Source organism: Chanos chanos, chromosome 12, assembly GCF_902362185.1.
Source record: "Chanos chanos chromosome 12, fChaCha1.1, whole genome shotgun sequence".
Classification (NCBI taxonomy): domain Eukaryota; kingdom Metazoa; phylum Chordata; class Actinopteri; order Gonorynchiformes; family Chanidae; genus Chanos; species Chanos chanos.
Window position 1 is genome coordinate 22,806,125 of NC_044506.1, and position 15,583 is coordinate 22,821,707.

The 15,583-nt window shown below is 42.1% G+C and overlaps 1 protein-coding gene across 1 annotated transcript; it reads left to right on the forward strand.

Annotated features, from left to right (window-relative positions):
* The first annotated feature begins 1,072 nt into the window (after nucleotides 1–1,072).
* LOC115824888 (cytosolic phospholipase A2 gamma-like) lies at nucleotides 1,073–10,492 on the forward strand. Its single transcript, XM_030788611.1, has 12 exons — nucleotides 1,073–1,186; nucleotides 1,868–2,010; nucleotides 2,307–2,508; nucleotides 2,890–2,995; nucleotides 3,147–3,287; nucleotides 3,514–3,579; nucleotides 3,829–3,960; nucleotides 4,069–4,203; nucleotides 5,544–5,630; nucleotides 5,777–5,931; nucleotides 9,705–9,870; nucleotides 10,323–10,492. Exons 2-12 carry the CDS (start codon nucleotides 1,919–1,921, stop codon nucleotides 10,490–10,492), a joined length of 1,452 nt encoding a protein of 483 aa, XP_030644471.1. The 5' UTR covers nucleotides 1,073–1,186; nucleotides 1,868–1,918.
* Nucleotides 10,493–15,583: the final 5,091 nt, after the last annotated feature.

A 15,583-nucleotide genomic window follows, 5' to 3' on the forward strand; every position in this document is an offset into this window, starting at 1 on the left:
GTACAGATACTTGAAAAATGTACTTAAGTACAGTACTCAAGTAAATGTACTTTGTTACTGTCCACCCCTGCTTGTAACTGATCCAGGCAATGCTCAAGTTGCTCTGTTTGTCTGGTCCTTGGTGGACGGTGCTACCTCTCAGGAGCTGGTGCTTTGAACCTCTAGTGTTGTTTCCAGTTCTTTTCTGGTCAGTGCTAATGCACTAACACAGATGATCATTCATCTTGGTGGCCATGATGCCTGACAGGAGTCTCTGTGTAGTAGATAGGTAGGTTACTGGTTGATTTTTGGATGCTGTTGGGGCCTTTTATGACTGGCACTGTCCTACCTTGCCTGTTTCTAGCAGCTGGTTCTGGTTCATTTGAGCTTTTAGGCTGGTATGCAGAGCTGTTAGTTTCTTTTAGCCAGCAGTACTGGAACATGTTAGGCCCTGGTCCAGTCCAGTTTTTCATATTTGTACATATAACCATGCTTATAAACATGTGGCCTAGTTACTTGTTGGATAATGATGAAAAACAGGGTTTTCCTGAGCAGGATCCTACTCACCAATGCAGAATTCCCCAGTTGTGCAGATACCTTGAGTTAAAAGGTAGAATTTCATGGAACTGCATAATTCAACTTGATTTGACCACCCTATTTGTAGGAGGAGAATCTGTATCAGAATCTCTATTCTTAATATGTGCATGTGTACTTATTCTTGACCATACACAGTTTAACATGGTTCAGATTTACATGTTTGTATGCCCGGTATTCATAATTTATGGCAATTTTTCACTTTTACAGATGTCTCAGAGCAAACCTAGCCAAAGGTAAAACTTCATGAACACAGATTTGACTTGCTTGTAGAAGAGAATGTATGCTAAAAGCTAATACTACAACTAAAACTGTTACTTGATTGTGTGTGTGTGTGTGTGTGTGTGTGTGTGTGTGTGTGTGTGTGTGTGTGTGTGTGTGTGTGTGTGTGTGCGTGTGTGTGTGCGTGTGTGTGTGCATGCGCACGTTGTTTGTGGGGCAAGGGAGGGGGTGAAAAGTATGTTTCAATATTTCTTGTCTGTGTTTACATTGTCTCCGTAGCAGTAAAGTCAGAATTGGTCATTCTCTGAATGAGGGAGAGAAGCAGCATGTTAGCCACAGGAGAGAGACTGTTCTACAGTGTTTACAGAGACACAAGATCCACTGCAGTCAGGTATGGAACTCTCAACTTTTGGTTTGTAGCTGTGATTTTGTTTTGCAAAAGAAAAAAACAAACAAACACACACACTAATATGTGATCTTTGCATTTGACTGTCATTCTACAGTGGCCTGTACTACCCAAAAAGTAACTTGTCATCAGCTATGCCATTCCCATTACGGATGGCACTGTCCTCTAACATCATTATAGGCCAGAGTTCCCCACTCCAGATGCCGTAATAAGACAGATTAAGACTGTGCATCCGGTGTATGGATTGTTTCCTTTTATTTGTACAACATTGACATACCCAATTAATACCAAAACATAAAATAGCACAGTAGATATAATGTAAACTAACAAGATTTATGCCCACTGAACCTGTCACCCCCATACCAATCGCTGCCCAAGTAGAAACCTACTCAATGATTGCACATGCCTCAACTAAAACACATTTTTGACCTAAGTGAATTGCACGCTGCCCATTATATTCAGAATTTAAGACACACATACCCAAACGTTTGGTGTCCTGATCAACAGGTGCATCATTCACTATCAAACCACCCGGTCTTATGAGACGCGTCAATTTCTGTGTATGTCCTCTGGGTCCTATTGTCCCACTATTCACACTAGGAATAAAGTAGAGGTGAAGCTTAGTGTGCACATGTAAATTTGTATGTCACATGTGTTGTCTTGTAGGATACAGTACCCAAAATTGCACTGCTGGGCTCTGGAGGAGGTGAGCGAGCCATGCTGGGGTTACTGGGATCACTGGCTCAACTTGGGAAGTGTGATCTACTGGACTGCATGCTGTATCTGAGTGGAGTCTCAGGATCCACTTGGTACTGTCCACACACACATTATACATTCATTCACTATATAAACTGGTGGCCATGAATAGAAGTCTGTCTTAGATCTGGACATTATCAAAATACAGTCTACTGTACATTCATGTTAAATAAACATTACAGTTTTTATACTGATGTTCTCTGCAGAGGCAAACCAGGCTACGACAAAGCAACATACTTAACAAATAGTATGGCTTTGTGGTGGAAATAAATACTATTCATTAATGCAATTAAAAAAATTGACATTGGGCCCATATGTAGCTCTTTCTTACTCTGGATATGGTGTGCAGGTGCATGGCGTCTTTATACAAAGAGCCAGACTGGTCCACCAAACTGGATGCTGTGCAGGAGAAAATCATTAAAAGGCTTGATGGTCCTGGAGTCAGCGGGTTGGATGCTTTGACAAAACTGCACAAATACTGGGAAAAGAAGGACAACTTCTCCCCGACAGATGTCTGGGCTGCAATAATTGTCACTACGATCATGAAAGAGGTAAGTGTATTCAGTAATGAGGCAAGGGAGTGCACACAGACTGAAGAAACCATAATTTGTCTGCCGTGGTTAGTGTGGTAGTTACTTATTGTCTGTATTCGGCCTTATAAAGACAAATAAGCATTATCCTGCAGCTTTCATAAATAAACTGAGAGGTAAATTGTGATATTACATTAGAAAACTACACTGCAAGAAAGCACAAAGTAGATCATCCATGAAAATACCAGCCTGAACTTTTAACGAACACATATTTTATACTTTGAGATTGTTTTGAAAGCACATTGGAGTATCACTGTGTCTGTATTTTCTTTGAAATGACATTTAGTGTTCACACACAAAAACCATCTTTGAGTCAGTATAAACTGTGGTGTAATTTTTTAGGTTGATGAGAAAACTATAAGCAGTCAGAGAGGAAATCACAGCAAAGACCCATATCCCATCTACACTGTGATAGACAAAGAATGCAAATATGACAGACTGTTCAAAGGTATGATGTCTGTTTGCATGTTATATTTTATGGGCCTGTTTCTGTGCATGTATACCTCAATACTTTATGTCTCGCTCTATGTTTTACATTGATATATCTTAGTGTGTGTTTGATGTATTAGGGTGAAATTCTGACAGTGATTTCTGTACAGATGCCTGGTTTGAGATTACACCTCATGAAGCTGGATACTCCCTAACTGGGGCTTTTGTGGACTCAGTCTGCTTTGGAAATCGGTTTGAAAATGGAAAATTGATGAAAGAGCAGCCTGAGATTGACATGCTGTATCTACAAGGTATATGCTGCATTGGACAACAAGTAGAGAACTGTTTGTTATAATTCTATTAAAATTTAATTGAAGCTGTGCACTTACCTAGTTATAATTGCATGACAAACTTGACTGCTATGTCACATGGCTGTCTGTTTGTTTTTCTCTTCTATTTTTTTTTTTGTTTGACCTAGACTGTGTGTTACTAAAGACATGGCAAATTTAACTTGAGTTTTTGTGGTATTTTCCATAGGACTCTGTGGCAGTGCCCTAGCTGACAGGGAGGAGATACTAAAGCAAATCCAGAAGTGGATCAAACGTATTAATGTCTTATTTTTGTCATTCTTTAATTCTGTCTAATTCTGGGTTTCACACCTTCCTAAATTTTACATAACTCACATTGTTCTGTCCTCAGGATTTCCTCTCATTATATATTCAAAAATGAACTGCCTTTCCTAGAAAACATCCCTCTCTCTCTCTCTCTCTCTCTCTCTCTCTCTCTCTCTCTCTCTCTCTCTCTCTCTCTCTCTCTCTGTTACAACAACCCCCCTCACTCCTCCACACACAGGCTTCATTAGCCATGAGCAGTACTCCTCCCCCGGCTGCCAAGTTCTCTTAACCTTACTGGAGCTGAACATTTGTGTTCTGAGAGATAAAGAGCACACAAGTCTGACTGCAAAGTTGAATAAACTGCTGAAGGGTACAGTTCACTCTTCAAAATCTTTTATACTTCAAATATTGTATTCATGTGAAAAGCCACATTCCGAAAGTAGCAAATCCAAAATTGAGGCTGTTGTTTCCAAACCAGAGAGGCAGGATAAACATGAGAAGGAGATCTTTATCATGCTGATAGCAGAAGAGAAACTGTCCAAGGAGAAAGTCAAGGATTACACCCTGCACATATGCTGCTCATTCTGGAATTGGTTCGAGGAAATGTGTAACAGTGAGTTTTTTCAGTTTTTCAGTCAACTATTCAAACAATGTGTTCTCTGTTTACAGTTTGTCTTACATCTTCCTTAATCTATATCAGTCATGTGATCTTTAACATGTTCTAATAAAGATGTCCCTATCACGTTGCTGCCCTGTGTGCAAATGGTTAAAATCTCACCAAAAAGTTTAATATTCAAACTACCTAGATATAGTGGCAAAATTTCATTTTTGTTTTCATTATAATTAAACCGCTTCTTTCACATGGGCACAAAAGGTAATTTCGACTCGCATCCGTATCCACTTGTAACTTTTATCATTCACCAGAGCCTTGAAGCATGCTACTCACAACCAAGTCCGGGTGAATGTTGGCATAGTTTATTTTCAGTTTCATCAATCAGAGTCGTTGTAATTTTACAGAAAGCGGTCATAATGTGCGCACATGTCTAAGAAAGCATTCACCCTGCAGCGGTGTCCAAACTTTCTTACGAATCTGAACCCACACATGCGCACCAGGGGATCCACCATTAACCAATCAGAATCCACAATTTACAGGCAGCACAGAAAAAATGGCCTAATTCGAACAAAACATTATGAACAAATAACAATAACAATATCTGGCTCTTACACTAGAACTCTTGGCCCATTGGTTTTGGATACACAACTTGTGCCAGTGTGGGTTAGAATGTTTATAAAACCTGCGTTTCCTTTTAAGCTGTCTTTGATTGATAACCTGTTTCTTAACCCTGTATGCTGTTACAGTAGCTCAACTGGGTAGTAATTTGTCTGCTGACAACATAACTGAAGTCCTATGTTTAATCACTCTCATTCACAGATTCTACTTCTGAAGCCTCTGTTATAAATAGAAAAATAACTGAACCATTCACTCTAGCCTGTGATTCACCACTGCAACCACTAAGGTTCCATCTCTGGAATGTGCCATCAGACAGAATAACCAAAGCAGTGACATACAAACCAGTACAGGCAATCTCAATGGTCAGCCTCAGTGCTGAAAAAGAACATTTTTGTATATACATAATCCATTTTTGCCTCCATTTGGCCATATTTCTGACTGTAAAATCAATTGGACTAAATCAGAAATACTACTTTCTGCTTCTCTGAATTCACTGCACTGGGGCTATGAAATTTCCCTCCACATGGACCATATCATTATTAAGGTATTACAAAATGTCTTTACAGTCTCATGCAAGCTGCCGTTTATCTTTGGAGCAGTAGGGTCCAGTCCATTTGAAGACATTTATGGCACTGGTATTTATCTTTAGAAAACTTTTGTATGTGTGAAGACATGGGTAAAATACATATTGAACTCATTTTTGTATATGTCTAAACCCACAGAGACATGGATTGCCATTGTCAGGGCTATAGAGCATGTCATGCACTGGATCTGGGGAACAACATACAATTTCCTCCATGATACAGAAGGTAGGAACAACATCAAAGCATGATCACAGATACCATTCACAGAGTAAGTGTAGAGGACAAATTACACTGATTAAACTGTAATGTATCATGCCCTTATGCCTTGGTCATGAAAATATGTTGTTTGTTATTTCCTTTGATAATTACAGTGAAAGATGTGCACCCCTTTGTTCTCAGAGAGGAGAAGAGGTATTTTGAGGATGCTGGGCTGCTGATCAACTCACCCTATTTCCCAATGCTGAGAGAGGAGAGAGACATCGATCTCATCATCTCCCTTGACTTCAGTGCTGGAGACCCCATGGAGGTAAGACACATAGAGATGAGGATATGAGAATACATATGAACACATATTTTTATGGTTCACAAAAGTGGCCAAGTATATAGTCAAGTCAAATATCAGGGACACTCCTGATGAACATGCACAAAGTGGTCTTTAAAAAAAAATAAAGTTATGTTTAATGACACAGTAGTATATTTTTACTATAATAGTTGTCGCAGTAGGTTTGTCTTAATTTGTAATACTAACATTGCAAGCCCTGACAAAATCATGCTCACTAAAGTTCAGTCTTCAGTCTTCATATTCAAATTGTTCACATGTACATGGGGCATTTTTTTAATGGCTATTGTGGTGGGAATGAATAACCTCTCAGCAGCACTCATCATCATCATCATCATTGTCTCCGGCTTATCCGGGACCGGGTCGCGATGGCAGCAGGCTGAGGAGGGTAGCCCAGACATCCCTTTCCCCGGCTACATCCACCAGCTCCTCCTGGGGGATCCCAAGGTGTTCCCAGGCCAGCCGAGATATATACTTCTTCCTCCCAGTTGGTCGCACCCGGAACACCTCCATAGGGAGGCGCCCAGGAGGCACCCTGACTAGGTGCCCGAACCACCTCAACTGGCTCCTTTCAATGCGGAGGAGCAGCGGCTCTACTCCAAGCTCCTCCCGGGTGTCCGAGCTCCTCACCCTAACCCTAGCCTTGCCTTCTGACTCAGCTCCTTCTTCACCACGACGGTCCGGTACAACGACCGCATGACTGCTGTCGCCACCCCGATCCGCCTGTCGATCTCCCGCTCCATTTCACCCTCACTCGTGAACAAGACCCCGAGATACTTGAACTTCTCCACTTGAGGCAGAAACTCAGTCCCAACTCGGAAGGGGTAAGCCACCTTTTTCCGGCATAGGACCATGGCCTCGGACTTGGAGGTGCTGATCCTCATCCCAACCGCTTCACACTCGGCTGCAAACTGCCCCAACGCGTGCTGGAGGTCACAGTTTGATTAGGCCAACAGAACCACATCATCTGCAAAAAGCAGAGACAAAATCCTGAGGCCACCATACTGGACACCCTCCTCACCCCGACTGCGCCTTGAGATCCTGTCCATGAAAATTAAGAACAAGATCAGAGACAAAGTACAGCCCTGGCGGAGTCCAACACTCACTGGGAATGAGTTTGACTTTGTGCCGAGAATACGGACACAGCTCTCACTACGGTTATACAGGGACCGAATGGCTTGCAGCAGCGAACCTGGCAAACCATACTCCTGCAGTACCCCCCACAGGACACCCCAGGGAACATGATCGTAAGCCTTCTCCAGGTCCACAAAACACATGTAGACTGGATTGGCAAATTCCCATGATCCCTCCAGTATCCGTGCAAGGGTGAACAGCTGGTCTGCTGTTCCACGGACAGGACGGAATCCACATTATTCCTCCTGGATCCGAGGTTCAACAATCAGCCACAGTCTCCTTTCCAGTACCCTGGAGTAGGCTTTCCCAGGGAGGCTGAGCAGTGTGATACCCCGATAATTGGAGCACACTCTCCGGTCCCCTTTTTTTAAAAATGGGGACCACCACCCCCGTCTGCCACTCCACAGGCACTGTCCCTGATTCCCCCGCAACGTTGAAGAGGCGTGTCAGCCATGACAGCTTAACAACATCCAAAGCCTTCGGCATTTCGGGGCGGATCTCATCCACTCCTGGCACCTTGCCACTGCGGAGTTTTCTAACTGCCTCAGTGACCTCTGCCAGAGAGATGGGTGACGACCCTCCTGAATCTTCTGGCCCTGCCTCTTCTATGGAGGGCATGTCAGTCGGGTTTAGGAGCTCCTCAAAGTGTTCCTTCCACCGTCCGACCACATCCTCAGTTGAGGTCAGGACCTCCCCATCCCTGCTGAGAACAGCCTGGACGAGGCCCTGCTTGCCCTTCCTGAGGCGGCTGACGGTTTGCCAGAACCTCTTTGAGGCCAACTGAAAGTCCTTTTCCATGGCCTCCCCAAACTCCTCCCATACCCAAGTTTTTGCTTCCATGACAGCCGTCGCTGCATCCCCTTTGGCATGCCAGTACCTCTCAGCCAATTCCGGAGTCCCCCATGCTAGCCAAGCCCGGAAGGCCTCCTTCAGCCTGACGGCTTCCCTCACCGGTGGCGTCCACCACCGGGTCCTTGGGTTGCCGCCACGACAGGCACCGACGACCGTCTGGCCACAGCTCAAAGCTGCCGCTTCAACAATGGAGGCTCTGAACAGGGTCCATTCAGACTCCATGTCCCCAGCCTCCCTCAGGATCAGGGAGAAGCTCCTCCGGAGGTGTGAGTTGAAGATCTTCCGTACAGGGTCCTCAGCCAGCCATTCCCAGTTCACCCTCACTATGCGCTTGGGTTTACCAGGTCTGTCCGGCAGCCTCCCCCGCCATCTGATCCAACTCACCACCAGGTGGTGATCAGTTGACAGCTCTGCCCCTCTCTTTACCCGAGTGTCCAGCACATACAGCCGCAGGTCTGATGAGACGACTACAAAGTCGATCATCGACCGTTGGCCTAAGGAGCTCTGGTAGCAGGTACACTTATGAGCTGCCTTATGCTCGAACACGGTGTTCGTTATGGACAATCCATGTCTCGCCCAGAAGTCCAATAACAAAGCACCACTCGGGTTCAGATCGGGTAGGCCGTTCCTCCCAATCACTCGCCTCCAAGTCTCTCCATCATTGCCAACGTGAGCATTGAAGTCTCCCAGTAGAACTACAGAGTCCCCAGATGGTGTCATCACTAGGACACTTTCCAGTGTATCTAGGAAGGCTGGGTACTCTGAGCTGCCGTTCGGTGTGTACGCCATCACAACAGTCAGAGATTCCCCCCCTGCAACCCGAAGGCGCAGTGAGGTGACCCTTTCGTTCCCCTGGACAAACTCCAACACAGCAGTGCTCATTCGGGGACTTACAAGTAACCCCTCACCTGCCCGTTGCCTCTCACCCTGGGCAACTCTGGAGATGGATAAAGTCCAGCCCTCATCCAGGAGTTTGGTTCCAGAGCCAAGGCTGTGCGTAGAAGTGAGCCCAACTATATCTAGTTGGTATCGCTCCACCTCCCGCACAGGTTCCGGCTCCTTCCCCCCCAGAGAGGTGACATTCCACGTACCAAAAGTCAGTTTCTGTACCGTAATCTCAGCAGCACTGTGGCTCCTTTTCATAAAGTGCATCAGCATGGTGAGAAAAAGACAGTGAGCTGCACTTGCCCCTTTAGAATGAGGGCTTCAGAGAGAGGCTGGAGAAGTCAGACATTTCTCCTTCCACAGCACAACTCTTTAGCATTGGAGATTTTAAGACCTCCTGTCAATCCAGGAGGACTGGGTGTCCACATACTTAAATTATGCAGACAGAGATGTTCGTCACTCAGGTGGGACACTGGGGCCATGCCACTCCACTTCCATTGCATGTTATTTAATTTGTTTAAATCAGAGGAGCACAAATCCTAACTTGGAGGGCCAAAGTCCCGCTGCTTTTGTTTGCACAATCACCTGTTTTTCAGGTAAAAATGAGCCTCTAATTAAGAGGCAAGAATAAAAAGCAGCAGGCTTTTGGCTCTCCAGGACTGAATCTGGGCACCTCTGGTTTAGATGGAGAAGAGGATGGGGGATAGAACATCAGCCCTGTGGGCACCCTTGCAACAAGCATCTTTTCTCTGCCCACTCCCACAACTGGATGTTATTTATTTTCTTTATTTTGTGCATAGAACTTTGGTTTAACTCTACATTCATGACAAATGGAAGAATCACTCAACACATGTTCTGTTTATCTATAGACAGTGCTAAGAACTGCTGACATGAGCAAGGCCTTGAAGATCCCTTTTCCAGAGGTGAAACTGCCAGATGATACTTCTGAGCCAGACGACTTTTACGTTTTTGAAGGTCACAAAAAAGCTCCAACTGTGATCCACATCCCCCTTTTCAACAAAGTCAACTGTGATGGTAATAAGCTGAATCCATTTTAAATTTACATAATTACTTACACCTCTCTCCCTGTCATGTGCTGTGTGGGTCACAGACTACCACATGTCTCCACTGGCTTCCTAGTTGTGAACACCACCAAATGTGTTTATATGGACACCCAGCCAAGCTGACACCACAACAGAGATCTCAAATTAAATGCGGGATTCTGCAGTGGTTGGCTAGCATCTTTTCTGATGTGCAACCCAAGTACTATGATTTTGTGTTTTATCTTTACAACGCAGTGCTCAGTTGAATGTATTATGTTCCACTACAGTTTCCATAATGCTCTTCTAAAAGTGTGACTACCAACATCCTGTTTACCTCTTGATCATGTCAAAAACATGATTCAATATACAAATAAAAACACAAATAAATATCCACAACTATCTTTCCTCCTTACAAAAAACATTTCTTGCATCCTTCTTTTTCAGGTCAAATTAAAGAGTGGGCAAAAAGATTTCACACTTTTAAAGGGCCCTACACCCATGACATGACCATCGACCTGATTAAGAAAGCAGGCGAGAATGTGATAAACACCAAGGAAAAAATACTGAAACAGATTATGAAGCTTGTTGAGCAAAAGGAAGCCAAAATGCACTAGGGTGGAGCTCTCTTATAGTTTATTATAGGTTTAAATAGTGTGCAAACTGCAGTAATTCATGAAAATCACTGATGCCACGTCATATTTTCTTCCATAAAGTTAGTTCCTAGATTTTTAATTATTTTTCCACTTTTGGGGATATTAATTAATCATCTTGTTGGTGTACTATTTTCATTGTCTTCTTAATACCAATATACCTGATTTACATGCTTTACCTGCTTTTCATTTAATCATAAATACATAATCTTGGCAACTTGTGGTTTTCAAAACTTATGGAATCTGTATGCTGAACTGATATTTTACTCACTGGTAGTCAATGCTGTGCTAGCATCAGGTGTTTCATTTCTTATGTGCATTGTTGGTTAATTACCTGAAAAATAAGGCATAAAGGCCTCGACTTTTTTCCTTTTTTTTTTTTTTTTGTGAGGAGAATTTAATACAAGAATTTTCCTTTTATTTCAAAAGGAAAGGTAAAATCTAAAATGGAAAAAATGTGGATGCCCAGATTTAAACATTAAAATGGCGATAACATAATCAAGTTACAGCGGTAAGAATGGTGTTAGTGTTACAAGGCAACACGAAGAAGACATGAATAATAAACCAATACAGTCCTCAAATACAAATAACAAATCAAACAGCTCGGAAAATGAACAGAAGTGGCAAGCAATTTCCAAAACCACTTTAAGGAGGTATTTCAGATCACTAAGTCATTGATTTAACTCTGTCATGCTATCAGGACTGTGAAGTTTGGCGGCCCTGCTGGCCATTCTATGCAATTTCATGCCTTGTGCTTTAGTTTGTGTTTTGGTTTTGCCATGTGCTTCTCTTTGTTCCTGTGTACTCCTGTCCACGCCCCTGACCCGATCCCTATTATTACCTGGTTTGTTTCCTCCAATAGTCTGTCTCTGGTGTTAATTGTTCTGTGCATTTAAGTTCTGTGTTTGTACCTGTTCTTTGTCAGATTGTGCCTGTCTGTTCTCTGTGCCTGTCTCTATTAGTTTTTGCCTTCTGTGATTCTGAAATCTTTAACTTGACCTGTTTTTTTTGTCCATCAGTCCTCACACATGCACTGCATGTGGTTCAAATAATGTTTTAGGTGAGGATTATACACTTCTCACAAGGTAATCTCCAGCAGATATCTCAATTTGTGTCTCTCTTTTCCAACTCTTAAATCTTTTACTGTGAATGTCTAATAAATTGAAAACTGAAATGATTTTCACTATAGCAACTGAATTCTTGGTGAACCATTCCATGTAATGGGCAGTATGAGCCTGTTTGTCTTTCACCGTTTGAATTTAATAAACTATAAAAAGCTAAATTAAGGACAGCAACAGAGCCCTATAAACTATTGTTCAACTTCATCCCCTCTGTTTTCCTACCATGGTTTATGCCTAGATGCTGAGAGTTGTTTTGTGACTGATATATATGTTCAGTACAGTGGTATGTTACTGCTGTTTTTTCAAGGTTCATTGACCATGGAAAAGAAAATGTGGCACATTCTAAATGAATGTGTATAGTAATGAATAAAATTACTGACGTTTTCAGTCATTTCAGTGGATTGCTGGAAAAAAATGGGAGATCTGGGAGTAACAAGGCATTGCCTCTTCCCCTCAGAATGCCAGCACCTACTATTTTCAGGGATTTCCCCAACAATCATCGGTGAACACAGGGTCAGCACCCACAATTGATTGACTTTTTACACAGTGGCTCATGAAGTGTATGGGATAACTTATTTTCGATGCCACTTGCTAGCAAGAGGGAATCTCTGTACAGTCCCAGTGTAACAAGCTGTTGGACTTCTCGCTCTCAATAATCAAGTGACCAAACGCTGGAATGGCATCTTCCATCTACAAAACTGTGACCTGACATAAGATAAGTGCAGAATTACTCCTGTTCTTCTGGGATATGATATAAACCTTGTAACAAACTATCTGATAAATAGAAGATGCATTCTATAGGGATATACTTTATGAGCATCTGCAAAGTGAAGCACAAACTGAGTAATAAAGGATTTCTCATGCATTCAGGATGGCTAGCTGAGCATGGAGAAAATTATGTGCTTCACCATGTCATCACATAACATCAACCTACAATAAATTAGTGCCAGACAGAAAATATTTCTGGAATGGATGTATCCATCTTGCTGGTGGGTAATCACATGGTGAAAAAAACCCAGTGCCATATTCATCAGGTAATTATGGTTTTCTGATATGCCGTCAGAAATGTGAATAAATCAAGAATGTCCAGTGTAGAGAGGAAAGGAGTTGTGGGTTGTTTATATTTAATGATCAAGCATTTGAAATATAAAATAGTACATATACATATACATATATGTAAGATTGTATATTATTTATAGAATGTGAAAGATATATTAATATCTAATATATTGATTGTTCTATTTGGTCTATTGATCGTAGTATGGAGTTTGATCTTTTCCTCCTAGGGATTAAAGCCCCCCATGTTAATCTTTGTGTCACAAACTGTTTGAGGTGACTGGATACATGTGCAAGTGACCAGCTTTTATTTAACACAGGGTGATCCAGGAAACCGAGACACAAGAACACAAACCAGTACCAAAGCTCAATAAACACAGGATTCAAGATTCACTCTCAGACTTACTCAGGTACACAAGAAAACAAGGAAAAGACGGAACTTATACCCCTGCCTTTTCTAAGTTACCTAAGGAGAAACCCCTAGTGAAATGTTAAAGCAAGAAATGAGCAGGAGAATCTGGTGATTAACAGTGTGGAAGATACCTGACAGGTCAAGCAGAATTAGTACTGACAACTTGGAGGCTGTCCTTGCTGTCTGCAGGTTGTCTGCAACCATTAGCAGGGCAGTCTCTGTGGAATGACTATTCTTGAAGCTAGACTGCATGAGATCCAGCAGGTTATTCTGTATCAGACAACACTGTAAAATCGAACAAGTTCAGAGTACTCAAAACTTTGGTTGTAACTTAATACCAAAGAAAAATTAAGTACCTGTAACATTTTTTTTAATTAAACTTCAGTTTAAAATATATATTTTCAGTGAACTCATTCTTTTTGTTTCTTTTTTAATATATATAAATTTCTCTCAACTTATATTTAACTGAAGTTAACTTAAATCACTAATTATTTCAATTGAAATATCATTAGTAATTAGTAATAATGACCTGCTGGGGGGTCCGGCCGGGCTCAGCCCAAACGAGACATGTGGGGCCACTCTCTCATGGGCCCACCACCTGCGAGAGGAAAACACATACACGTGTTAAAAATACCATATGAGAAAAACTGATTACTTGAGGAAACTACAGAGCCATGTTATTGAGTTTCCCTCTTCCCGCAGTTGTCTTTTACTCACATTAGTATTCATAAGTGGACTGTAAATTCTCAAAATATTCCTATTTCCATTTTCCCCAAATCTAACGGAGGGCCAACAGCACAGAGAGGCTAATATAAACATATACACAGGGAAAGGAGAGAATTTAAGGGGAAAAGAAATTTCTTTTCACATTTTGTAAGTTTATATAAAAAAAATCACAACACTGTTTATGAGTGTTAATATTTGTAGACAGAAGGATTAAGCAATGTGCATAATATAAACATGCTAAAAACACAGGAATGTTATATATAGACAAGTAAATAAATGATCGTAATTAACCAGAGACCACTAAGTGTTACCCCTTCTGCTGTTTTCCACAGGACTCTGTCTGATGAAGAAGACGTAAAGAAATAGTTCTGGGAACAGATTAAAAGCATTAATGTCTTTTAATTACTTTTTCACTTCCTTTTTTTTACTTATTTCTCCATTTAATGAGTCATTCTGGAAAATCAGACACCTTCAGTCTGCAACATTCCAAAATGAACTGTTATGATTGTTCGGTTGAATGTATATATTTTGAACACTCTCTCTCTCACACACACATACACACACACACACACACACACACACACACGCACACACACTGTGTGTCTACGTACGCAGCTATACAGTGAAGTGAACATTCAAGACAGGTCTGAGGAAAAGTTTTGTTGTACTGCCCCTTACAATTCTCACCTCAGTTTTCCTTACCTTCCCATCTTCACTGGGAAAGGTTTCAGTGACAACTCCTAAGGGCCAGTCATTTCTCTTAGTTTGAAGATGACCGCCTAGTGTTTGCTGTCTGCGAGGCCGCCTGTTTGCCGCAAAACCAAAACTGATATTAATGATAACAGATTTGTTGTTGTTGTTGTTGTTATTGTTGTTTTTTTTGTTTGTTTGTTTGTTTTTTAATGATAACAGTATGCAGGCTCCCAATCACCTTCTGTGTTACAAATGGTGCATCCATCATTCTGCAATCATGAAAAGAAATGTGGAGATGTGTAGAAAAAAGGAGGCAAGCAAATCTTTAAACATGGCACAGAGGGACCAAATAATAAGACTGTTGGAAAGGGTAGGTGTTACAAAGCAAAGTGTAATAGGAGGATGGAGTTATAGGACAAATAGAACAGTAGAGCAGTGAAAGTCCAGCTTTATCTGCCTTATGGGTGTGACATCTTGGTGAAGACTGGGGTCTCCAGATTCCCACGGCTCTGTCAGGCCACCATTGTGTGCAAAGCAAGAAGTAACAAAACGGACCGAAGCAGATCTGATTTTACCTCTCAACAGACTGGTCTGGGTGGTTTGTTCTGATTCTGAGGTGCCCTAACCCTTGGCCTATAATGTACACTCATGCAAACACCCACAGCATGGGAAGCCAAGGATGTACAAGGTGTTCATTCTCTCCCCATAGTGTCCTTTTCCAGCTCTGAACAGACACTGGACCCTGCTGTGGCTGTGAGGAGAGAGCCTACACCAACCACGCTTTGTAGCATGGCCTTCAGCATGACCTTCTTACCACACTGAACTGATCAAACCTGATGTCGAGGATGCCTTTATCTCCACCCAAGTGCAACTAACTTTGACCTACCAATGTCCCCAACGACGCTTTTCCACTAATGCATATTTCTAAGTGTTGCTTGAAAGTCCCTGAGGGGGTTTATCTTGTTATTTGTTTTTGATGTAACTGGAGAATGCTGTTGAGTTGGCCATAACAGGCCTTCTTGGCATCGTCACCTAGGTGTTGGTTAT

What these genes read in the sequence shown, in the direction of transcription:
- LOC115824888 (XM_030788611.1), top strand. Translation starts at nt 1,919, where the DNA reads ATGCTGGGGTTACTGGGATCACTGGCTCAACTTGGGAAGTGTGATCTA. An exon ending in GTTGAATAAACTGCTGAAGG is followed by an intron (nt 3,961 to 4,068) that starts GTACAGTTCACT and finishes TTTCCAAACCAG; the next exon opens with AGAGGCAGGATAAACATGAG. An exon ending in TTTCCTCCATGATACAGAAG is followed by an intron (nt 5,631 to 5,776) that starts GTAGGAACAACA and finishes TGATAATTACAG; the next exon opens with TGAAAGATGTGCACCCCTTT.